This window comes from Kogia breviceps, chromosome 12 (genome assembly GCF_026419965.1).
Source record: "Kogia breviceps isolate mKogBre1 chromosome 12, mKogBre1 haplotype 1, whole genome shotgun sequence".
NCBI lineage: Eukaryota > Metazoa > Chordata > Mammalia > Artiodactyla > Physeteridae > Kogia > Kogia breviceps.
In genome coordinates this window covers 86,474,129-86,499,416 of record NC_081321.1, presented here as the reverse complement: position 1 = coordinate 86,499,416, position 25,288 = coordinate 86,474,129, and the positions used below count along the sequence as shown (strand labels likewise).

General features: G+C 47.1%; 1 protein-coding gene across 2 annotated transcripts in view; it reads right to left on the bottom strand.

Moving 5' to 3' along the window:
- Positions 1-3,902: 3,902 nt before the first annotated feature.
- The window catches only part of CHST11 (carbohydrate sulfotransferase 11), a 281,471-nt gene continuing 260,085 nt past the window's right edge, over positions 3,903-25,288 (bottom strand). For both annotated transcript variants that reach the window (XM_059081760.2, XM_059081761.2), the window contains exon 3: positions 3,903-9,079. In XM_059081760.2, the coding sequence (XP_058937743.1) occupies positions 8,225-9,079 (855 nt within the window). In that variant the 3' untranslated portion in view covers positions 3,903-8,224. The remainder of the gene's footprint in view (positions 9,080-25,288) is intronic.

The window sequence follows — 25,288 nt, the reverse complement described above, 5'->3', positions numbered from 1 at the left end:
AAAGGAGCTAGAAATGGAGTTAATGATTGGTCGTGCCTACGTGATGAAGCCTCCATAAAAAATTCCCGAAGTGTGGAGTTTGGAGAGCTTCTGGGTTGGTGAACACCTGGAGGTGGCACCCAGACAGGCTGTGGAAGCTCCGAGCCCCTTCCCGTACCTTGCCCTATGCATCTCCTCCATCTAGATGTGCATCTGTTTCTTTTATCGTATCCTTTTATGAGAAACTTATAGACAATAAGGAACCTGTTTTCTTGAGTTCTGTGAGCCGCTTTGGCCAAATTAATTGAACCTGAGAAAGGGGTGGTGGGAACCTCTGATTTATAGCCGATCTGTCAGAAGCACAAGTGACAGCCTGGACTTGGGACTGGACTTGGGACGGCGGGTGAGCAGCCTTGTAGGAGTGAGGCCTTAACCCGTGGGATCTGATGTTATCTCCAGGCAGATGGTGTCAGAATTGAGTGAAATCGTAGGATAGCCGCTGGTGTCACAGGGAATGGCTTGCTGTGGGGAAATCCACACACATCTGGTGTCAGACGTGTTGTGAGTATGACTAATGGTGCAAGAGGAAAGGCGGAACAGGAGGGGACTGAGCTATTCCTGTCAAGAACACTGGCAGAAACTTATCTGGGTAGCTCGTCTAGTTTTCTGTGACTATTTTAGTCTGAAGCTTACCCTTTTAGTCTTCCAGCCCTTTTGTTTTATGCTCCCTTTGCTTGTACTTAATCAGATTTTGCGCTTTGGCCAGAGTTGTAATGTCTCTTCATTCATGGCTGCTTTAGCAGTATCATCCCCAGAATTTGGCCCCCTCCCCTGTTGGCCCATCGGTGTTACTAATTCCAGTGGGCTAGGGAGTCAACCAGACCTGGGTTTGAATCCTGGCTCTGCCACTTATTAGATGAGTAATTTGGGGCAAGTCATTTAAAGGATCCGTCTGCTTCCTTGTCTGTAAAAAGAATAAAAGTATCTACCTATGTACACCAGAAACTGACACAAGATTGTAAATCAACTATACTTCAATGAAAAAAAAAAACGATCTTAAAACAAAACAAAACAAAAAAGTATCTATCTTGCTGGTTGTTCTGAGGATTAAATGGAGACATTTAATGCATTACAAGTCATACAGTAAACTATATAAATTAATAAAAGTTAGCCACTTTTGCGGTCAACTTCGTTTATGAAGCTACATATTTTTGGAAAAGACTACATGAAAAGGCAACAATTCCAAGCCACCTGCAGTTGAGTCTGTGCTCGTTGTACAGAGAAACTTAGCATACAGGCATCATTCGTACAGTCAGAGGTCCTTCCTCCTCCTTCATTTCTTCTTTAGGCATTTTTTCCTTCATCTTGCTGCCAGTTTGCTTCCAGGCACAAAGTTGTGTCTGGCTGGCTTAGTCTATCAGGTAAAGGTCCAAGGCTGGATGCAGCCACAAAAAAAATCTCTTTCTCTAGCTTCTGGCTTTTCCAAACCAACGTGAAACCCGAAGCCCTTGCTATTCTCCCGTAATGTGGCTCTCTATTATTTTTAAAAACAAACATTGAAAAATAAAAAGCAGATTAATAGACTGTTTTTCATTCCAGAGTCTTGTATTTCAAATTAGTGGAGATCTGTAGGAATTTGGAGCCAGTGTTTTCTTGGTAGATCATTGAAAAAGAGGAGTGTAAACTTTGGTTCCCCATCTTAAATCTGGGTGTGAGCTCTTTCTTTCCTGCAGCTGCTTCTACCTTTTCTATTTTTCTTTTCCCTTATTTCTTCCATCTTAGTCTCATTTCAATGCTGTTGCCTTAACTCCCGTTTTGAAACGGTTTTTACTTCCCTGGTACCGTCTAATTGCTAACTGACCTCTTTGGCGGAAAGCCACAAAGAGCCACAGAGGAGCATTGGGGTAGATCATTAGAGAATGTTGACACTGGAAAGGATGAGGTCATCTAACTTTGTGGTTCTCAAACTGTGTTCCTTAGAATCCTAGGGTTCCCTGGAGGTCCACAGGCATTTTACAGAAAAGGAGAGGCTCAGCTGGGCCTCAAACTATTCAATCACGGTATCTCTGTTTCATCTGTTTTACATACGAGTGTTTAGCACACAACAAAGTGTTGAGGCTCTTTTTGTTTTCCCCCCAAAACTGAAAAACCACAGATAGAGCTCAATTTTGTCATTTTACGGATGAGGAAACAGGCCCAAACAGGATGTGATTACCTCTAGATTATAAACAACTCCGTGGTGGTTGAACTGGGGCTAGCAACCTCAGGGGTTCTTATTTATCTCAACTTTGCCATAATTCAGATGTTGCTGTTTTTCTTGTTTCAAAGAGAAAGAGACAGAGGCACTGTGTTTGTGAACAGTTCTCAGGCAGCCACGTGTTTGGAATCAGCAGGCCGCTTCCATTCTGACTGTTCTGTCTATGGGTTGTTACGATATGGGGATGAGGCTGGCTCTAGGAGAGGATTGTGGACCAGGGAAAAGGCTGGTTGTTTGGTTGGGTTTTTATTTTCCCCTCACGTCAGTCTTGCTAGAATGTCCCTTTTTTTGTTTTATACTGGAAATGTCCATCACCCCGGACCCAAGATATCTGATAAACTCCCTACAGGTGAATGTAGACCAGATCAGTCTTCAACTTCTTGTAAGTCATCCCAGGACCCCAGGGACCCACGGTGTGCCAGCAGGAGTCTGGGAACCAGCTGTGCAAAGCTCGGAATTGTCCCCAGGAAGGATTTCCCGAGAGTGCTGTTCTCCACTAAACTCTCTCGGGTTTCTGCCCCCTCAAATGCATTCTTGGCTAATGGTTCCTGGTCTTTTTGGATATCATAACTTTCTGAGAAAATATTTGAAATGACTTTGGGGGCTGACATGAAATTGCCAGTATTTGTATTTTCTACTATCACTTAATATCTACCGTTATAAAAGTTATTTGAACACTAAAATGTAGGAAAGACATGACTTGAGAAAGGAGCGCTCTTCCCAAGAAAGGATACTTCGGCATTGGATACCCAGGATTCTTCCTGACGCTATTTTTGTTCACTTGGTGGTGGATCCGTAATAACCTCTGGCCCTGGCAGTGTTCAGGGCCACAGGCCCCTTGGTTTCTGTAGCTTCTGCAGCGTCAGCCGGAGGGGACCAGAGCAAGGACAGTGATGACACGAGGGAAGGGGTAGGAGCCAGGCCACTGGTGCTGAGAACCAGGTGCTGAGTGGACATGTTAGATACCACATCCGGCACGGTTGAAAAATGAGACTATCTTTGAATTCAGTATTCTCATGTCAAAATGTTTACGTAATACATTTTTTAAAATTAGGGTACAGTAAAATAGAGGTACAACTTTGAGATGATTTCTTCTTTGACAAATAAAAAAATAGTTCTTATCAATAAAGCTAAAAATGTCCATCAGTGGAACTGAAAGAAGCTATATACGACATCAGAAAAGGAATGGATTCGGATTCGGAAAATCGGGGCTTTGAAGGGCAGGTCTACAACTTCGGGACCAAAGACAGGCACTTAAGAGAGGCGTGTCGTCGAGTGCCACAACTCTGAAGGCACATCAACCTAAGTTTGAATACCGGCTCCGCCACCAACGCCCTTTAGCCTTTCAGGGCCTGTTTCCTTATTTATCACGGGGGTGGTAGCCTACACGATCAGGGTGGGCCTTCTAATGCATCGCTTTACAAAGAATTTACAGACAAAACAGGAAGGAAGAAAGCTATTCATCCACTAAACAGACAGGGCTCGGCTCTGTGGAGGTCTTTGCCACGGCCAAGACTGCAATGGGGTCGGCACGTGCGTCTCCCCCACTCCGTCCTCTGATACACGTGAGCAGGGCCCCGCCCATGCTAAGGGACACAGCCCAGCCCAGCCCACCCCTGCAGTCCTCTGTCAGTGAGCCATGAACAAACCATACACGGAGAGAAGCTTCTTTTCTTTCTTCAATTTAATTGAAGTTACTTAGAAAAATAATCAGGCTTGAATGGCTTTTCCTGGAGGAAGGTTCATGAACATTTTCACGCTTTTGTTGGCAATGTGGAATTCAGCTTTCTTGAACAGTACAGTAAGATACAGGGAGAGTTTTCTACAACAGGCCCTCTACTGCACACAAATATGTAAAAAAAAAGAAAATCACACTCCACAAAGATGTTAAATTATATGTCCATATGCCATACTGAGCACGCTCCTAAGAAAATAGTACGGGCAGCCCCTTCTGTACCTGACAAAGGGTAACAGACCGAAATTCGCCCGTTGACGGCCGAAGGTCAAGCTGCTTCCCTGTTCATAGGGTCCAGTTGTTTGTGATGGAAAAGGCTGGAGGAAATACTGGTTGTGGGAACTTTGGGGGAGTGATGAGGTCAGTCCTGCTGACATGAGTGGGCAAGAGATTCTGGTCCCCAAGATCGCACAGAACGGGGCAGCTCAGATTGCGTGCGTGCGTGCGTGCGTGCGTGCGTGCGTGCGTGTGTGTGTGTGTGTGTAGGGGAGGGCCAGGCTGTGAGAGACCTGCTCTGAGCCCCACCCACCAGGGTCAGAGTCCCTCGGCTTCTGGCCAGGTTAGAACGGGGGACTTCTGCAATCACTACCTCAGCACTGGTCCAGACGCCACCAGCTAAGGATGCCGGGGACTCGCTTTTGTTCTGGGAATTTTCTACCAGTAGGGATCAGACCCTGGTGCTTCCACGCCTTTGCCACCAGGCCACTGGTCCGACCGAAGTTTCCACTGCCTGCTGCTGTCCTGTGCCGTACAGGTGAACAGGCAGGACAGTGAAACTCACCTGGTGGACAGGTGGGAAGGAAGGTCCCCTCTGAGACACCAGCAGGTCAGCAGACTGCCCTTCTTCCCAGACCAGCTGGGGAGGCAGGGAAGGGGGAGGGTCTGAAGCAGCTGCAGGAATTCAAACCCTGTGACTAATATTCTACCGTTTTCCAACCAAAGGGACAGGTTAAGCAGGAATGTCCTTGTAAATACAACTCTGTACCTGGTTTTGAAAACACAGCAGCACCTCTGAAAAGTGGTCGGAGATGGGACACCTGCCTGTACTTTTCTCCAGCTAAGCATGCAATAGAAAGTGTTTCCAAACAGTCTTCTTTAAAAAAAAAAAAAAAAAAAAAAAAGAAAGAAAAGGAACGAAAGAACCAATAACTTTTGTTTTCCAGGCACATTTTCACCCATGGATTATTTTTAACCAAGGACACAGAGTACTTTCTACATTCTGCAAAAACAGTTGAATTGATTTTTTTAAAAAAAGTTTTTATGCCATTAGAGAAAATAAAATATGAACACAAAACACGAGGAGAAAGAGCCCCTCATTGCCGAACCATACCGCAGTATCGTCCCCTGAAGGACACCCTTTCCCACTAGAGCAAGAAGACGAGTGAAAGAAGGCATCACAGCTGATCAAAGCAGGATGAGATGTGGAAATGCAAAACGCGGGAAATCCACGTGAATTTCCACTTAAAGTACAGAAAGAACACTGAACAATTCCAAACTATAGAATCGAAGGAACATTCAGCAAGGGTTGAGCGCTCTTGGCTTGCACTGAGCAACCTTAGGCTCCAGCACTAGGGGGACCAGCTGAGGCTCTGTGCCCCTCCCCCACCCCTCCTTCTGTCAGCACCGCCCAAGACTCTTCAGCACTCCTTTTGGGAGGGAGGGAATCGTGGCCCATGTAATATCCAGGATTAGAACCATTGCACTTAAGCAAAAGTTGAATTAATCTGATAAAGTACCTTCATTGCTATAAACCGGGTGGAGACTGTGGTGCTTTTATTGTTGTTTTGTTTTGTTTTTGGAAGCGGGGTGTCAGGGAAGCAGTTTTTTATCCTCGAAGACCTCAGATGTGCTAAAGCAACCTAGCCAAGGAATATTCAGTGGAACGCTAGCTCTCTGAGATGATCTGCAAAATAGAGTATCCCGCTCACAGAAGGTCAGGAAATGCCACCGACTCCATCAGTGACGCTCTTGGGAATTCACAACGCACAGCACACATTCAAGGCTCTGAAAAGTCCTGCAGAAAGGAAATGGACTTCGCTTTGTTTCCCAAGGATATGTGACTACAAAACCCTTATTTTGCATCACACCAACTTGTGTCTGGGGAGAACCTGTGTTCTCTGAAGCACATTATCAGGAACTGCCAGAAACCTCTTGCATTAGCAGAAGCTTTGTTTCTGAGGACAGTGTCCTCTGCCTGGAAATAGGGTCCAGGAATAATTCCAAGGACAGCTGAAGTCTGTCACTCTACTTGGTAAAACACATTGCATAAATCTCTATTCGTCAAGGGTACAGCTGACGTGCCCTTCGCAAAGGAGAGAGAGCTTGGAAGAAGGTACACAACATCTTATAAATAGCTTTGGCCACCCTCTCCAGTGCACACCTCACTCACATTCAGTAAAATAATTTCCTCCGTGAGACATGGCAGCTGCTGCTCACTGAGCTGGCTGTGAGCTTTACAATACAATTTTAATAGCTTCTGTGAATAAATTATTCATTTTTTGTTCATTTAGAATATTCTTCTCCCCTCTGTGCTATACACTGCATCAAAAACAAAAAGCAAAAGTTACCCACACCCCATCCCACCCCACCCCCTATTATTAGAACTATTATTATTATATACAGTATCTGCTACCAACTCATTCACTAGCTGTATGAGGGATGTGGCTCAAACTTCAGCGGAGGCATCGGAAATGAGAAGCATGTGCAGACGTTAATTAGCAAGGAACAGGGAATGGAATGTTTCCAGCCTCCCAGAGGACAAGGGCGTGGGTTACCATCACAGAAGGCTATCCTTGCTGCTCATTGCTGGTGGTTGCAAAGGCGCCGATGGTTTCTTGGCCTTTGGAGGAGCGGATATGCATAAGTGTACAAATAGTCCGCCTCTGACCTTCACAAGGAGTAGAAATGCCAGGCCATTGCAAATCCTCCAATGTCTGAGTCCTGCCACAAAATTTTAATCTTTTACGTGGCACAAAGAGTAGAAAACAACACTTCTAGGTGGAGACCTTAAAGCTGGGCTGGAAATGACAGGAGGAGACGGTTGGCGAATAGTCCCTTTCCCTCACCCAAGGCAGACATCACTAATCAATCACAGCACTCTTCCATGCCGTGCCTGGCAAATCTGTTCTGGGGCTTAAAGGCAGATACTACCAATAAATTGGAGTGGGCACATGACAGGAAACATTTTTGTCATCTCTTATGTTGGGCAATGAGCTTGGATTACTCACCAAGTGGCCTGTTCCAAGCACGTGGTTTTCAAATTTGGGCCATAGAAAAATGCAAATTTGTAGGGATCCTGAACCTTCTGGGGTTGTTCGTGAATAGTCCAAACCTCATGTTAAGTCCATGAATATCAGGGGTTTGCTAACTGTCAAGCTGGATACTCTGAGTCCACGTAAAGCTTCTTGAGGGCCAAGACTATTGGTTTTGTTCAATGCTCTATCCGCAGGGTCTAGAATTAGGCCTAGCACATAGTAGTTGCTTAATAAATACTTGTTGAATGTAAAGCACCAGCCACTTTACCTTCATCACAACTGGCACTGCCAGTTAAAAAATTCTGTAGAAAAGCCTATTCTACCAGATTGCTAAGTCTGGTGGGTGGGGGAAAAAAAAAAAAAGCTACAATCGGCTCTCTCCTTGGGTTAAAAAAATGATCACTTTTCTTTCGTGTGAGGAACGTTTGGGTCAACTGAAATCGGTTTGGAATCAGTCCCTTGCAAAGGCGCCTCTTTCTATTTATTTCTCGCAGAGTTTCAAGAACGGTGGTATCGACAGACAGCACAATGGTTGTTATCACAGTGACTCTCTGAGCGGTTAATAAGGGGAACATTCATGCCCCTGCACGAGCTGCTGCAAGCACAGAACGAAACACAGATTTCTTCTGCAAAGACGTTAGAATCTTGCTGCCACAAAAAGAAATCTATACAGAGACCATGTTTAAATAACTATAAATAACATTAATTAGAATTTATGGGATGCACAATGCATGGAATTCACCAGAACACAAAGAAACCTCTGAAACAGTGTTGGGGGATTCATGTCTAAAAAAACAAGGACACCCATCCTAGTCCCCTGCAAAGACAGCCGTCCTTCCCTACTCAGGATTTTAAATAATTCTCACTATTGCTGCTTGCAGCATCGTCCCCGAAGAAATATTAATTTACAAAATAACCCAATATCCATAGAATTCTTTTGACAAATAAAAATCTTAAATTAAAAAGCACGATTCTCGCCCCTCTCCCCACCTCCACCCTTCACTCCAATTTCAGGTAGCTTGGCACTGAGTAATTGAACATTAAAAAATCGAGTTTGTAGACTTCGTACAGCTGCGTCTGGTGCTCTGAGCTGATGTTCTGGAAGAACTCTGTGGTCATTTCATCAGTAGTTCTCGTGGACTTGGCGTAGGTGGGGAACTTCAGGTAGCTGCCCACGCCCGCCAGCTGCAGGACGTAATTGGAATCCTCCTCCAGCGTCTCATACTTGCCCACGAGGTCATAGTGGATGTGGCACGGGTGACAGAGGGAGTAGACGGTCTGCCAGTGTTCGTTGAAGGGCTCCTCGCGCTGGGTGTGCGGGTCTATGAGATAGGCCACGAACTCCTCGAACTTGACGTCGTCGCCCTTGCGCAGGGCCTCCTGCGTGGCGTTCTTGCGCTGCCGCCGGATGATCTTGGTGCCGTAGCGCTTGTGGAAGGAGGTGTTGTACTTCTGCGTGAACTTGTTCCGGTAGGCGGACACCAGCCTCTCGAAGGGCTCCCGCACGAACAGGAACTTCATGTAGCTTTTCAAGCGGTGGTTGATCTCGGGGATGCTGTACTGGTTCAGGGTCTTCAGGTTGGCCGAGACGTGCGCCTCGTTGGCCGGGATCTCCATGGGGTCGCTGTACCTGCCCCGCCCGGTCAGGACCATCATGAGCCGTTTCCAGTTGGTGCACGCCACCTTGGGCACGTAGCAGTAGATGAGCTCGTGGTCGTCATCCACCACCAGGTGCTTCAGGTCGTTGGGGGTCAGCACCCGCCGCTTGCGGCTCACGGCGCTGCTGGCCCGGCACGTGTCTGTGACCTGGTCCCGCCGCATCTGGTGCAGGACGGCCGTGTTGGAGAGCTCCAGCTGCACAGGGGACACAAGAAGAATAAGAACTCAGTACTTGTGTGGGATGTTTACACTGGGCCACATCCACTGCACGACGGCCAACGCGGGCCACCAAGGCAGCCACTGACAGCCTAAATGGCCTGTCTCCCTTTCCAGTTCTCCATGAGCTGTCGGGACTGTTTTGGTTCTGTGTTCCACCATGCTTCCTTTGGAGAGTAATGATAATGACCAACTCTATAACTTACCCATCACCCTCTACGTGCCGGGCATTTTGTTAGAGCTTCACGTATACAGTTTTCCTTTTCTCTGCACAACAAACTTGAACCGTTATTGATTTACTTAACAATATCAAATACCTGCCGCTGTGCCAGGTAGCCTGCTGCTAGGCACTGGGGGTGCAGTAATGAAAAGGTGCAACAGGGTAACTGCCCTTATGGAGCTGACGGTCCAGCTGGAAAGAAAAGGGAACTGAGGTTCAGAGATGTCAAGCTACTAGCTTGAGATCACACAGTGAGAGAGTCAGTATTCAAACTCAGGTCTGCCTGGCAACCAAAGCTGCCCACTTTCCACTCTAATCTGATGTCCAGTCCTCCAGTCTTCTTGATTAAAGCAGGAGGGAAGCATGGAGTTCTGGCATTTGACTGATCTATTTCAAAGCAAGGGGATCCAATTTTTCTACAAGCCCATCACTGTGGACATCTGTTGCGTTTTGCTTCCTCAGTACCAGTGCCTTGATTTTCACCTGGGAACCTGCTTTCCCTCCTTCTCAGCTCCCTTTCCTCTCAAGCTGCTGAGCTGAGAGAATGCACCCTGGAGCTTGGGGACAGGGAGGAGGGCCACCATGCAGGGAGAACCAGACTGGGAATGAAGGGAACAGAGGAAGGATGAGAAGAAAGACAAGGGGATGTATTCCCAGTGACATCATCGGAATACCTAGCTCCGACCCCCAGCTTCTGGGCTTTTGTTGCATTAGTCAGTACATTTGCTTTGGCGCAAGAGGCAGTTTCAGTCTGGGTTATATATCACTTGGAACCATAATATATGGGTATTCACACTTATTGTCTTTGAGCTTTTCCTCTCTGCCATATTATCCACTGATACATCCATTCAAACATGTGTCCAGACTTCATAGAGTACAAGGCACTCTGCCCAGCACCCCTGGGAGATAGAACCCTTTCCTAAAGGGCTCACAGCCTAAGAGGCACCAGGCCAGAGAGCTGGCGGCCTCAGCAGGGGCCAAAGGGAAAATCTGTGTGCTCCTCTGAATTCTAGGAGCAAAGGTTTCTCCCCTAAAGGCCACTCACTCCCAATCTGAACTAGTTCTCAGTCCACCTAGAATAGGCAACATGAGACCACACTGCCCTGGTGTGCTGCCATCTTGGTCTCCAACCCCAGAGACTCAGAGACTTTCAATGGAGGGGTGACACCCTACTGTTGTTTGGCTCAATGCCATGCCACCATCTACCCTCCTGAATGTGTAATGTGCTCTTCTTTTTTTTTTAAATTTAATTTTTTCTTGTATAACGGAGTATAGTTGATTTATAATGTTGTGTTAGTTTCAGATGTATGGGTCTTTTTTTAAATATCAAAGATACTAATATTATGATTAAAGTTATAGAGAGACTGGGGCACCAGGGTTATGGAATAGCCACTCTGGGGCCGCAGACGACACGGTTGCATGCCTGACCCCGGAATGAACGGGGTCCCCATCCTTATACCCGTCTCCTGAGGTCCTCCACAGTCCAGCGCCAACCTACTCTTCCCACCTCATTCCCGTTCCTCCCCCTTTTAGAACTGAAGGAAGCTCCAGAGAAACGAGTGATTCATTCTCTTCCTGGAGGGCCCAGCCACTCCTATCTGGGATCCTTCCCTCTCCCTTTCCGCTGGTATAAACTGGATAATCCACGAAGGCCCAACCCGCTCCCCTGCCACCCAAGTGGGAGAATCTTTCCCTCCTCTAAACACCCTCCCCACTGAGCGTCCTTTACAGCGCAATTGCCCCGTCCATTTCATGCTTGGTTTTCTCCAGTCGGGCGAGCCCTTGATTCACAGGGACCCAAAGCCACACAGCCACTGCCCTCTCCAGGCTGGACGGTGGGTGGTCTAGAGTAGGGAATGCGGAGGGCTCAGCGAAATCCCCCTAAGACCACCTGCACAGGCAAGTCAGTAGAGCCAAGGGCCTGGGTGGGACCCAAGAAGCTGGCCTTGTGTTTCCAACTCTGAACCCCAATCCGTACAATTCATTCTAGAATGTGCACAGGGCAACTGGGATGGGCTTAAGTTAGGAACACGGATGAGTTTATGGGGGGACCTGAGGCATATCCCGGTGGCCCCTGGAGAGAAGTCATTCCATCCTGCTTGAGGGCTCTGTGTCTGTCTTCTCTCGTGGTTCCCATGACCACGATGGTGACAGCTATCATCAGCCGGCATGAGACAACAGCAGACAGCTGGGGGGGGGCTACTGTGGGTCCGGCACCTTCACACCTTCAGCTTAGTTACATACATCATCTTTAATCTTCCCAGCAATTCTCTGAAGTAGACGCCATCACCACTGGCAACTTCCGCACTCAAGGGAAGGAAGCAAAGCAAGGCCGAGTGCTAATGTTCTGAAAATTCCATGAGCAAACAGGAGATTCTCCTGCTACTTTAGTCTCATAAGCAAACTGGGGGGAAATCTCAAAGGAGTTGTCACTGCCCTCTTGACGGCCATTCCCCCCCCCCCCTTTACAATCCTACACTGTCCCTCTTCCCTTCAAGAGGGCGAGTCTATTTCTCTAGCCCCTTGACTCCGGCTGGCTGTGACTTGCTCAGAGCAGCAGAATGTGTTAGAAGGGAGGACGAGCCAGTTCCGGAGCCTATCATGAAGCCTTGCACTTCCTGCCCTCTGCGGCCACACCTTCATAGCACACTGGCCAAAGTTTCTCCCTGTTGAATGCAAAGGACCATGAAGTGTGAACTTCGTCCTTCCAGGGCTGTAGCTCCCGAGCTTGCACAAGGGCCAGAGTCATACAGCAGACGGTCACTAAGTATTTGTCGAGTGAATGAATGAATCAGTTAATAGTCTCTTCAGGGAAACGTGATAGGAAAGGGGGAAGGCCCCTCTGCAGCTCAAGGAATTTCCCAATTGTTCATAGGTGTCAGAACGTTCTTCAATAGAGGCTGTAATAATAGTGATCCCCCCAAATTCATGGGGGACCTCAGGATGTGACCTTATTTGGAAATACGGGTTTTTTTTTTTTTTGCAGATGCGATTAGTTAAACTGAAGTCATACTGAGTGAAGGTGGGTCCTAGTCCAATGACTAGTGTCATTATAAGAAGACAATACAGAGACACAGAGACACCCATAGAGAAGGCCACGTGATGGCAGAGGCAGAGGTTAGAGTGATGCGTCTACTAGCTAAGAGGTGTCGAGGAATGTCAGCAACAGCCAGAAGCAGGGGAGGACAAGGCAGGGTGTACGCGTGGCGCCATCAGAGAGCGCGTGACCCCGCTGACGCCTTGATTTTAGACTTCCAGCCTCTGGAGCTGTAAGAGAATAAACTCCTGTTTTTTTTTTTTTTTTTTTTTTTGCGGTATGCGGGCCTCTCACTGTTGTGGCCTCTCCCATTGCAGAGCACAGGCTCCGGACGCGCAGGCCCAGTGGCCATGGCTCACGGGCTTAGTCGCTCCGCGGCATGTGGGATCTTCCCGGACCAGGGCACGAACCCGTGTCTCCTGCATCGGCAGGCGGACTCTCAACCGCTGCGCCACCAGGGAAGCCCAACTCCTGTTATTTTAAGCCACTGCGTTTATGATACTTTGTTATGGCAGTCCTAGGGAACTAATGCAGGAACCAAGCCTTCAGCCCATACCTTTGAGCAAATTGTTATAAAATATAAATGTATAAGAGAGGGTAACATTATATATGATACTATTTTTACATAGAAGGGTAAGGAAAGGGTATTAGAGCACTAAGTAGAAAGTGGGTAAGATCTGCAATCAGAAGACGTAGGCTTGGGCAAGACCCTTAACTTTTTAAGCCTCGGTTCTATTATTTGCAAAATGGGAATAGGGCCACCTACCCTGCAGGGGTGTTGATTAAATCAAATAAAAAGTATCGGTTGGCATTTAGACAATAAAATCAAGTCTAGTTCAGCATTTGGACAAGGTATGGTACGCTGAAGGCAGTTAACATATATGCATTCTTTTTAAAATTAATTAATTAATCAGCTAATCAATCTTTGGCTGCGTTGGGTCTTCCTTGCTGAGAGCGGGCTTTCTCTAGTTGCGGCGAGCGGGGGCTACTCTTCGTTGCGGTGCGCGGGCTTCTCATTACGGTGGCTTCTCCTGTGGCGGTGCACGGGCTCTAGGCGCGTGGATTTCAGTAGTTGTGGCTCGCGGGCTCTAGGGCGCAGGCTCAGTAGTTGTGGCTCGCGGGCTCTAGAGCGCAGGCTCAGTAGTTGTGGCGCGTGGGCTTAGTTGCTTCACGGCACGTGGGATCTTCCCGGACCAGGGCTCGAACCTGTGTCCCCTGCGTGGGCAGGCAGATTCTTAACCACTACGCCACCAGGGAAGTCCCTATGCATTCTTCATGAAAGAAGAAAAAAAAAAAAAAATCCAAGAAAAGAAGGCCAGAAATCTCAAAGACAAATTTCACCAGCTCTATAATTTTGTTGCAGGCCACAGCCCTAGGTCGTGGAGTTCAATTAATATTTAGTTTGAACGGTAAAACTCTGACTTTTGCATTTCCTGGTTTCTGAACAGATGTATTCATCACCTTAAGAAGAGCATTCATGCCACTTAAAAAAACCAAACCCAAACCAGAACTGTCCTAAAGGAAATAGGACTAGGAAGGAAAAAGGGCCTATCAATTTTGTCCATTTGAATCACTACTGGACAGTATTGAAGGCGATAAATTGCTAAATGAGCAGAGAAACAAGGGGTCCTCCTTCTTTCCCCCCAGCTTTTTTCAGTTGGAGACAATTTTCTGGCCGTTTGAATCCCCAGGGAGGTAGCATGTCAGATAATATTGCACTCAGGACCACAGAGCCATGAAAAATGGAAACGATACCACAGCGTCGTTTTACAGCCAATTGCAGAGACAGAAAGTAACTCAAAGGGGCTTTGGAATGTGGTATTGCGGTTTCTTTCTCTTCCATTTCCTCCTTCTCTGCGGCAGTTTAGGTGGCAAATGGTGCACCTGCTGCAACGAGGCAGCACAATTTCCCTCAGGAGGATTTGGGGGCACAGATCAAGAGAATAAGCATATTCTCAATCCTGAGACATATTCCCAACCCCTTCTCAGAGGGGGGAATTCACCCAGGCCTCTAGTGTTGATTTTTTTTTTAACAAAATATTTTGTTTTTATTTTAAAACAATTTCAGGCTAGTGTTGATTTAACTTATTAAAAGTATAATGGTACTAAAATATACACAAGACTAAAACAAATGGAAACATTCAAGTGAACAACGTTAACCTGACGGATGATGGTGTTTTACTGGAACCAAAGCCCTACTAGAAACGTACAGGCTACTTGCTGTCTATGCTGGGATAGGCGCTTTGCAGGGTGGCATTCCTCCTCTACGTGCTGTTCAACTCTCCCACCGCTTTCTCATTTGTAGTTCCTATAAAATCCAGCACCCTCTAATATCACTTGACCTTTACTTGGTCCAAAGGCATCATTTATATATTTTTTGTCTCTGCCCATTTCTAATGAGCCCAAGACAATAAAAATTGAGTTACACGTTACTACCAAGACCATCAATGAACACATGTGCCATAATTTCACATGGCAGGAGACTAGGTGTGGCCCTGATCATCCAGAAATGCTTTAACATTTTTTCAAAATACAAATAAGAATACAAAATAAAAATATAAAATTAATGCAGTTCTCAGAACTCAGATCCCTGGGAGCTATATCTGTGGACCCCTTGTGTTTTGGTTTAAGAAACCTGGATTAAGGGGAGCCCTGGACAGGTCAGGGGGAAGAGGAGAATGCTTCACCATCGTGGCCAGGATGGGGCAGGAGAGATTTCAGATGGTGGCCTGGGCTGTTGCAGATATCTCCATTTTTGTTATTAGGACCAACCGCATGTTAGAAATTGTAAGCGGTGATTTCTAACCTCAAAGAAAATGCAGAGCTGGTCATGTCACTTCCACACTTGTCCCCAGTCGGGGCTCACAGGAGCTTCTGTAACGGTCCCAACTCTTCAGCAACTACCAGGTTCCCTGAGTTATCAGTTTGACATCTATCCAGGAAGAGGAGGGAGTGAAGAGCATTTCCTTGGTGAACAGCTCGCTCCCTTGTCACGGAGAGAAAACATCTGTCTTCTCCAACCATGTTGTATCAGTTTTACAAAGAGGGCTTGTTCTTCTGATAATTATCTGAGCTTGAGATCAATCTCTTTCCCTTTTCACTCCCTTTCTCTCCCCTCTTCTTTCCTTTCTCAAAGGTAGCTGAAGAGACCATAACAAAGGACATATGTGTAGCAGAAAACTGAAAGAGGAAAAAAACAAATATACTAAAAGGGCTGTGACTGAGGATATTCTTTGGTGGTGGGCTTCCTCGTAGCAGGGACAAAAGGGGAAACAGGAGTAAGTCTCCTTGCTTTTGTTCTCAGAAAGAAGTAGCATTCCGATCGCTTGGGACAGAAAATATACGCAGTGTTAGGGACTCAGAAATTTGAGACGAGGAGGGAGAGTCTTGGATTCAGTGCGCCCACGCTGGAATATTCAGAGGGTCGCTTGCTTCGCGGGAGACGAGTAGCGCGCGTCACTATCACCTGTGTCCACAGGGCCCTTCAGCATTCACAGAGCACTTTCACACACCGTCCCACTTGAAGATCCCACTGGGACTTCTCCAGAACCTACTAAAAGAAAGTTTATATTCAGCGGACCGGCCCGTACTTCCGACCACGTGTTACCTTTTTCTGGGCTGGCTCTGCCAGGTATTACCAATACCTCATGTGAATGATTCTCACCCTTGAGCTTGCATGGCAATCACCTGGAGGGCTTGTGAAAACGCAGTTTGCCGGATCCACCCCAAGTTGCCAATTCACTAGGTCTGGGACTGGGCCTGAGAATCTGCATTTCTAACAAGTTCCCAGGTTGTCAGTTTGTTAGGGCTACCATAACAAAATGCTACAGACGGGGTGGCTTAAGCAGCAGAAACGGACTTTCTCAGAGTCCTGGAGGTGCGGACAGGGTTGGTTTCCTCTGAGGTCTCTCTCCTTGGCTTGTGGATGTCTGCCTTTTCACACCGTCAACCCTCTGTCCGTCTTTACCCCTGGTGTCTCTTCCTCTTCTTCTTTTTTTTTTTTTGCGGTATGCGGGCCTCTCACTGTTGTGGCCTCTCCCGTTGTGGAGCACAGGCTCCGGACGCGCAGGCCCAGCGGCCATGGCTCACGGGCTCAGTTGCTCCGCGGCATGTGGGATCTTCCCGGACCAGGGCACGAACCCGTGTCTCCTGCATCGGCAGGCGGATTCTCAACCACTGCGCCACCAGGGAAGCCCCCTCTTCTTCTTTTTTTAAAAAAGTAAATTTATTTATTTTTGGGCTGTGTTGGGTCTTCGTTGCTGTGCGCGGGCTTTCTCTAGTTGTGGTGCGCGGGGGCTACTCTTCATTGCGGTGCGCGGGCTTCTCATTGCGGAGCATGGGCTCTAGACGCGCGCGCCTCAGCAGTTGCAGCACGCGGGCTCAGTAGTGGTGGCGCACGGGCTTAGTTGCTCCGCGGAACGTGGGATCTTCCCTGGCCCAGGGCTTGAACCCGTGTCCCCTGCACTGGCAGGCGGATTCTTAACCACTGCACCACGAGGGAAGTCCTCTTCCTCTTATAAGGACACCAGTCTTACTGGATTAGGCCCACCGTAATGGCCTCGATTTAATTCAGTCACCTCTTTAAAGGACCTATCTCCAAATACGGTTACGATCTGAGGTACTGGGGGGCTGGGACTCCAGTATACGAACATTGGGGGTGGGGCACAATTCAGCCCATTACACAGGTGATGGTGATGCTGGTGCTGGCGGTCCGAGGACCACACTTTGAGAACCACATCTTTGCACTGTGAGGAAAGGACTGTAATCTAACATCTTTCACCAGTTCAAGCTATCCTTAATTATAGAACACAGAGTCAAGTTCGTCATCTGCTGCCAGGCAACTCCTGGGTCTACCTCCAGCTGCAACCTCGACTCCCCTCACCTCCCTTTGATCTCCCCAAAGTATAAATTAGGTCAGAGGAAGGCTGATTCTAGGAAACCGTGAACATGGCTACAGGCTCTGGGCTGTGTCCTGCGTTCTCACTTAGATGTCTATTTTTAATTTGGACATTTAAAAAAGGCAACTGTAATTAGCCCAAGTACCAAATTTAGGGACTGTTTGAAAAAGTCTTTAAAACTTCATTACGTTTCATCTTAAAAGGAAGGAAAGCACGTTTCCCTTAAATTAAAACATCTTTTGCGGTGTTTACAGTTTCTTTCAGACACAAGGACCCAAACTGAAGGAGGAGCAGCTGGTCCATTTTACTGTCGCGGGTGGGGGAGGTGGAGAGGGATGGAAACCCAGAGAAAAAGGTAGATGTAAAGGCATCAAGAGAGTGGGGTTGGCAGAACGTGTCATTAACACCTGCCTGCTTGGGCCCAGCCTCGGGTTCTCCGCTCGCAAATCCTAATACAAGACCCCTTCGAGCATCTTGGGGGCACTGCCATCATCTCGCTGATTTCAGAATTGGGGGAGGGAGAGGAAAACCCGGGGATCTGATTTGCTATGATTCTATTATAGTTCCTTCTGGTACAGTAATTCCTAACCTCTCACAAGAGAGGCTAGTCATGAGGAATCCCTGAAGAAACCACATCCACAGCAAAAACGAGGCCCACGTTTATACTAGCTACCGTTTCTTGAGCACTTACTATGTACCAGCCACTTTTAATCCTCACGGTCTAGGGGATAGGTATCATTCGTGTTCCCAGCTTATGAATGAGGAAACTGAGGCGCGGGGAGAATAACTTGCTCAAGAGTAGGGAGCTAGGAACTGGGGTTGAGTTTTGAATCCAGGCAGCCTGTGCTCTGAGCACCTGCACTGTGCAGCCTCCCAGGATCTGCAGCTCCCCCTGGGAGGTACCGTCTCCAGGGCGGCTGCTGGAGCCATGCGTCTCCATCCTGGCAGCTCACAGGGGAGCTTTAAATACCACTGAGGGCTGGGGCCCAGCCCAGAGAGCTGATGTGATTGCTTTGGGCGTGGCCGACTCCCTGGGGATTTGAAAGCTGCCCAGGTGGGAACCATGTCTTAGAGGCTCCAATGCCAGCAGCTATATAAACTAAAGCATGGAGTGGACTTGAGCAAAGACCCGTGTGTGATCTTGGGCCAATTTCACCTTCCTGGTCTTCAGATTTGAAATTAGGGGCTTTCCATCCTGTAGGGCCAGAGATCAAAGGTCTAGAAGGCCACAATTCTAACGTCTTTGGCTGTATCCTTAGAGAACCACTAGGAATTCTATAATGCTTAAAAACGTTTGTGTTTAGAAAAGAAAGGAGAAAAACATTGAGCCTTTAAAGAAAGAATCTAGTCTGAACCTGTTGCAAAACTTAAAGGGTTTAGGAAAGAATTGATTCCACATTAACTGACATTAGCATTGCCAGGGAAATTGGTTTCTTTTCTTTTTTTGAATTGAAGCATAGTTGATTTACAGTGTTGTGTTAATTACTGTTGTGCAGCAAAGTGATTCAGTTATATATATACACATTCTTTTTTAAAATATTCTTTTCTATTATGGTTTATCATAGGATATTGAATATAATACCCTGTGCACTATAGTAGGACCTTGTTGTTTATCCATCCCATATATAAAAACTTACATCTGCCAACCCTAACCTCCCATTCCATGCCTCCCTCAACCCCCTCCCCCTTGGCAACCACCAGTCTGTTCTCTATGTCTGTAATTCTGTTTCATAGATATGTTCATTTGTGTCACATTTTACAGTCCATGTATAAGTGACATCATATGGTATTTGTCTTTCACTTTCTGACTTATTTCACTTCTATGATAATCTCTAGTTGCATCCATGTTGCTGCAAATGGCATTATTTCATTCTTTTTTATGGCTGAATAGTATTCCATTGTGCTGTATATATGTACCACACCTTATTTATTCATTCATCTGTCAATGGACATTTAGGCTGTTTCTATGTCTTGGCTATTGTGAATAGTGCTGCTATGAACATAGGGGTGCATGTGTCTTTTTGAATTAGAGTTTTGTCTGGATGTATGCCCAGGAGTGGGATTGCTGCATCATATGCTAGTTCTATTTTTAGTTTTCTGAGGAACCTCCACACTGTTTTCCACAGTGGCTGCACCAACTTACATTCCCACCAACAGGGTAGGAGGATTCCCTTTTCTCTACACCCTCTCCAGCATTTATTATTTGTAGACTTTTTTTTTTTTTTTTTTTTGGTGGTACACAGGCCTCTCACTGTTGTGGCCTCTCCCGTTGTGGAGCACAGGCTCCGGATGCGCAGGCTCAGTGGCCATGGCTCACGGGCCCAGCCGCTCCGCGGCATGTGGGATCCTCCCGGACCGGGGCACGAACCCGTGTCCCCTGCATCAGCAGGCGGACTCTCAACCACTGCGCCACCAGGGAAGCCCCTATTTGTAGACTTTTAAATGATAACCGTTCTGACTGGTGTGAGGTGATACCTCATTGTAGTTTTGAGTTGCATTTCTCTAATAATTAGCAATGCTGAGCATCTTTTCGTGTGCCTATTGTCCATCTGTATTTTTTCCTTGGAGAAATGTTTCTTTAGGTCTTTTGCCCATTTTTGGATTGGGTTGTTTGTTTTTTTGTTGTTGAGTTGTATGAGCTGTTTGTATATTTTGGAAATGAAGGCCTTGGTCACATCGTTGGGAAATATTTTCTCCCTTTCTGTATGTTGTCTCTTTGTTTTGTTTATGGTTTCCTTTGCTGTGCAAAAGCGTGTAAGTTTGATTAGGTCCCATTTGTTTCTTTTTGCTTTTATTTCTGTTGCCCTGGGAGACTGACCTAAGAAAACATTGCTACGATTTATGTCAGAATATTTTGCCTATGTTCTCTTCTAGGAGTTTTACGGTATCATGTCTTATGTTTAAGTCTTTAAGTCAGTTTGAGTTTACTTTTGTGCACGGTGTGAGGGTGTGTTCTAACTTCATTGATTTACATGCGGCTGTCCAACTTTCCCAGCACCACTTGCTGAAGAGGCTGTCTTTTTCTCATTGTATATTCGTGCCTCAGGAAATTGGTTTCTTAGGATTTCAACTTGTCACTAGGGAATCACCTGTTTAATAATAAGGACTGAATCTCTACAGGAGCCTTTCCTACCTTTCCAAAGCAAAAAGCAGCAGGAAAAGGTGCAACGGATGGGAAGCATTTTGAGCCCTGCAAGGTGAGGCAGTGGTGCAGGAGACCCTGGGTGATGGAGGGCCCAGAGCTGGCCCCTGGATGCAGCCCCCCAGCCAGGCTCAGCTGACACGGCCACAGACGAGCTAAGGCTCTGAGCTGCGTTTTAACCTTGGGTACTTTGAGGGCAGAAACAAGCAAGCAGAGGGTTAAGGTACTTCTTTTGTGTCAGGGTTTAAATTTGGTGACCTGGGTTAGGGTCACAAACTCAAATGCCCTCTGGAGCCAGCAGGGAGTCCCTGAGCCACTGAAGGTGGGAGATGCCACTTAAACCTTGCTCATGTTGTCGTGAGGGAATGGGGACCTGGTCTTTTGGGATGTTTCAAATTCTCAAGAGAAGCCAGAAAACCCGATTTTATGTGTCATCTGCATGCTCAAATGTTAGCTACAATCAAAAAATAATTTTTTTAGTGGTGTTTAAAAATTTTTTTAACTTGTTTGGGCTGGATTTGCCACCAGTTGGTGCCCTCACCCAGGCACTGGACAGTGGAACTAGTAACGAGGTGCCCTCTTGGAAAGGGCTGTTCTGAGCTGTGCCCACCACTGCCTCCCACCCAGCTGCCCTGCTCGGTTAACCGAACCGTAAGCAGTTGAGGGGGAAAGAGGCAGATGGAACAAGCCAGACTGCAGAAGTTCCAGAATGCAATTAGGAAAGCTCACGATCAGCAGTGGTTACTAAGAGACACCCCTGGGACCTCAGCTCTGCCCACCCACTCTTCTTTGTAATACCTCCTTCTAACACTCATCACAATCGACTTATTTTGCCTGTCTCTGCCTTCTAGAATGTAGACTCCAAGAGGGCAGGTACTTTTTACTTTGTGTTCATCCTCATATCCTCGGTGCCCGGCTAGACGCCCAAAGCTTTGTTGAATGAACGAATGGATGCATGCATGCATACATGAATGAATGACTTGGGGGTGACAGGGATTTTAAACGCCACAAAATGGCTGATGAGGCTGCATGGGCTTCCTGGTGCCTAAATCTGCAGCCCCAGCCCATCTCCCCACGGAGGGTTTCTGGCAAAGATCCTGCAGCTGCAATGCAAGAGCTTAGTATCCACCCAGAGGCCGGAGGCCAAGAGACAAGCAGCTGGGGTGCTCGGTGCCGGGTGGAAATGGGCTCAGGGTGCCTGCAGTAGCCTTTGACGTGGGGGTGTGTGTGGGAACTGGCACTTTCCACCCGAAGGGTGAGGCCAGGAAGCAGGAGGAGAATCACTCAAGGGTGCTGGGCTCCCTTTCAGCCTGACCAGGTGTGGCTGCAGGGGCTCATTTCCATGTCAGATCAGCTGTTCAGGCTTCCGGAGGCCTGGGCAGGGTGTGGGGGTTGGCGGGGGTGGGGTGGGGTGCAGGGATGGGGATGCTGCTGCCAAGCTGGACTGACGTCCGATGAATGGTGGCCCGGAACAGGGACAATGGCAGGGAAGGGATGTGCCTCCCACGTGCTGGGTTTCCTGGCAAAGCAGAAGTCGGAGGGCAGGTGGAATGTGCACTGCTGACTGAGGCTTTGGGACCCTTGCAAGTCACTGCCGGTGGGAGGCGGGGGGAGGGTTCCACGGTGCAGCCTCCAACGGCTCACCCCTCTCCCAGCCGACGTGGCCGACGGCGCCCCACCCACATGGCCTCCCAGAGGGCGATGCTCTTCTGAGGCAGGGGGTTAGGACCCCCCCAGCTTCTCCTTCTGGTCTCTCCCTCCTTGGGACCGGCTGACTTCATTGGTTCTCTTTCTGATTCTCTTCCTAGACTCACCAGAATGTTCTACTGCTCATACTTTACCCAAATCACTTGACCTCCTCAGGTCTCAGTTACCCGATCTGTAAAATGGGGACAACAATAGTGTCTCCTCCTCAAGGTTGTTTAGAGGATTCAGTGAGAGCTTACAAGGAAAGCACTTAGCACTTCTCTTTATCACTATAAATATCACAGAGGGTAGCTTCCAAAGTGGCCGACAGTATAGTGAGCACATTACCCTGCCCCTCCCATAGCCTAACAGCACATCTCACTCTTTATGTAAGAATCACAGTGGGCGCTTGGTGAAATATGGACTCCTAGACGCCACCTGGAGAAATTCTGACTCAGTGGGTCTGGTTGTGCTAGGTACCGGCTCTTGACGGCTGCGCCAGGATGATTCTACCAGGCCGATTCCAAGGTTGGTGATCCTGTGTCCCATTTTGAAAACTGCTGATCGGCCGTCACTTTCTTTTACATGAACAGGTTCTGCAGTTAACATCCAACACATTTGTCATCTGTGCAAAACGCCTGGCTCACGGCGATTCAGTGTCTCACTGACGTCAGAGACAGAAGCAATTGGAGGCAACTTGGATTGGCGGCTGTTCGTTAAGCAAATTGGCGGTCTAAAGGGCCATTTTCTAGCTGTAGAGAGATTAGCTATTAGTAAGTATTAACAGACTGTACAGTGTGCATGGAATTTCAGAGTCAGTGAACTATGGATTAGGAGGCACCCCCAGAGGTCAATTTATTTCTTAATCAAGTAGCATGTTTCAACAATATCCCACTTCCCTATTGTTCAAAGGGTGCATTCTCTTAGGCTTTCATGGCTGCGTGTCGTGTGTTTCCTGACAAGGGCAAGGCTGGTCTTTCACTAGGAGGGGAGGTGGAGCTCTGAGACCGGAGCTCAAAGCCCTCCTCTCACCCATGCCCAGGAAGCACCCCCACCCCCCCGCAACCACAGACCTGGGGCCCCAAAAGAGCCATTTTCACCACCTTCACCCAGACCCCTTTGTCTTAAGCTGCTCCATCCCAATTACGGTTATAGCGCCGTGAACAATGTGAGTTCAACTTACTTCCCTCCTCCAAGGCCATTAGGACAGGCCCTGGGTATCTGTGTGTCCCAAGTGCCAGGCACTCAGTGCCCAGTACTTGCAGGACTTAGAAAAGAGTGATTAGCTTTGTGCCAATGTGTTAATGCCTTTCAAATACTAAGACTTCTTGTCTGTCTCAGCTGCTTTACTACCTTTTCCCTCGTTCAAGAATGGCCCATTTGGGAGGATAATGCAAGTGCTACAGGAAGGCCATCGTTGAGTGCTACAGGGACAAGCATGTCTAAATTCACAGCCGCTTAGTGAGAAACTTAAGAACCTGGGCTGCTTCTCAGTCACTTCTGGGGACATACAAATACACCTAATGGAGCCATACGTGACATCATGGATTTGGACCAGGGGCCCACAGATGAATAAGACCCTCCAGTTAATGGCATCAGAGGTGGGCATGTCCTTCTGTTTGTAGAGTTGCAGAGTGATTTTTACATCCTACATCCCTAGAGCCCTTGGAACACAGAGCTTCAGAGTTGGAAAATACCTCTGCGATCATCTGATACCACGTTCTGATTTTCAGATGGCAACACTGAGGCCCAGAGATGTTAACCCATCCACCCACGCCCAGGAAGTGGCAAAGCTGGGACCAGAAACTGAGTCTTCTGCCCCTTTGTGCTGCTGGACTGTACGGTGAAAAGAGGAACCTTCAGCAGCTCTTGTCCATGGCACAGGGATGGATCCAGGAACAGAGTGATGGGTGGGCCAGCCCAAGTGCCACCTACATGGTGCTAAAACATCTTTGTGAGACGTAGCAAACAACCCTGCTTCCAGCAACCTAAAGAGTATCATGTGGACTCATGATCCATGGAATTTCTGAAACTGAACTCCTGTTCAGTGACTTTTTAATTTTTCAGTATAGGAAACATGGCAAAGGTCCCCCTGGACTGGCTTGATTGAGGAATCCATTAAAGAAAAGTGAAGCAAGAATTGGGAAAAGTCTTGATGAGTTTTTTAAAAGAACAGTGACTCTGCTGTTTGCAGATGACAGGATACTATCCGAAGAAAATCCTAAAGATGATACCAGAAAACTACTACAGCTCATCAATGTATTCAGTAAAGGTGCGGGATACAAAATTAATACACAGAAGTTTCTTGCATTTCTATACAATAAAAACAAAAGATCAGAAAGAGAAATTAAGGAAACAAACCCATTTACCATCATATCATAAAGAATAAAATACCTAGGAATAATGCCTAAGGAGGCAAAAGACCTGTACTCTGAAAACTATAAGACACTGATGAAAGAAATTAAAGATGACACAAACAGATGGAAAGATATACCATGTTCTTGGATTGGAAGAATCAATATTGTCACCATGACTATACCATCCAAGGCAATCTACAGATCCAGTGCAATCCCTATTAAATTACCAATGGCATTTTCCACAGAATTAGAACAAAAAATTTTTTTAAATTTGTATGGAAACACAAAAGGCCCTGAATAGCCAAAGCAATCCTGAGAAAGAAAAGCAGAGCTGGAGGAATCAGGCTCCCTGACTTCAGACTATACTCAAAGCTACAGTAATCAAAATAGTATGGTACTCAGTACCTCCCAGCAGGAAGCTTGCACAGGCCCCTTAGATAGCCTCATCCACCAGAGGGCAGACAGCAGAAGCAACAAGAGCTACAGTCCTGCAGCCTGTGGAACAAAAACCACAATCACAGAAGCATAGACAAAATGAAAACATAGACAAAATGAAAAGGCAGAGGACTATGTACCAGATGAAGGAACTAAAACCCCAGAAAAACAACTAAATGAAGTGGGGATAGGTAACCTTCCAGAAAAAGAATTCAGAATAATGATACTGAAGATGATCCAGGACCTCAGAAAAACAATGGAGGCAAAGATTGAGAAGATGCAAGAAATGTTTAACAAAGACCTAGAAGAATTAAACAACAAACAGAGATGAACACTACAATAACTGAAATGAAAAATACAGAAGGACACTACATAATGATCAAGGGATCAATCCAAGAAGAAGACATAACAAT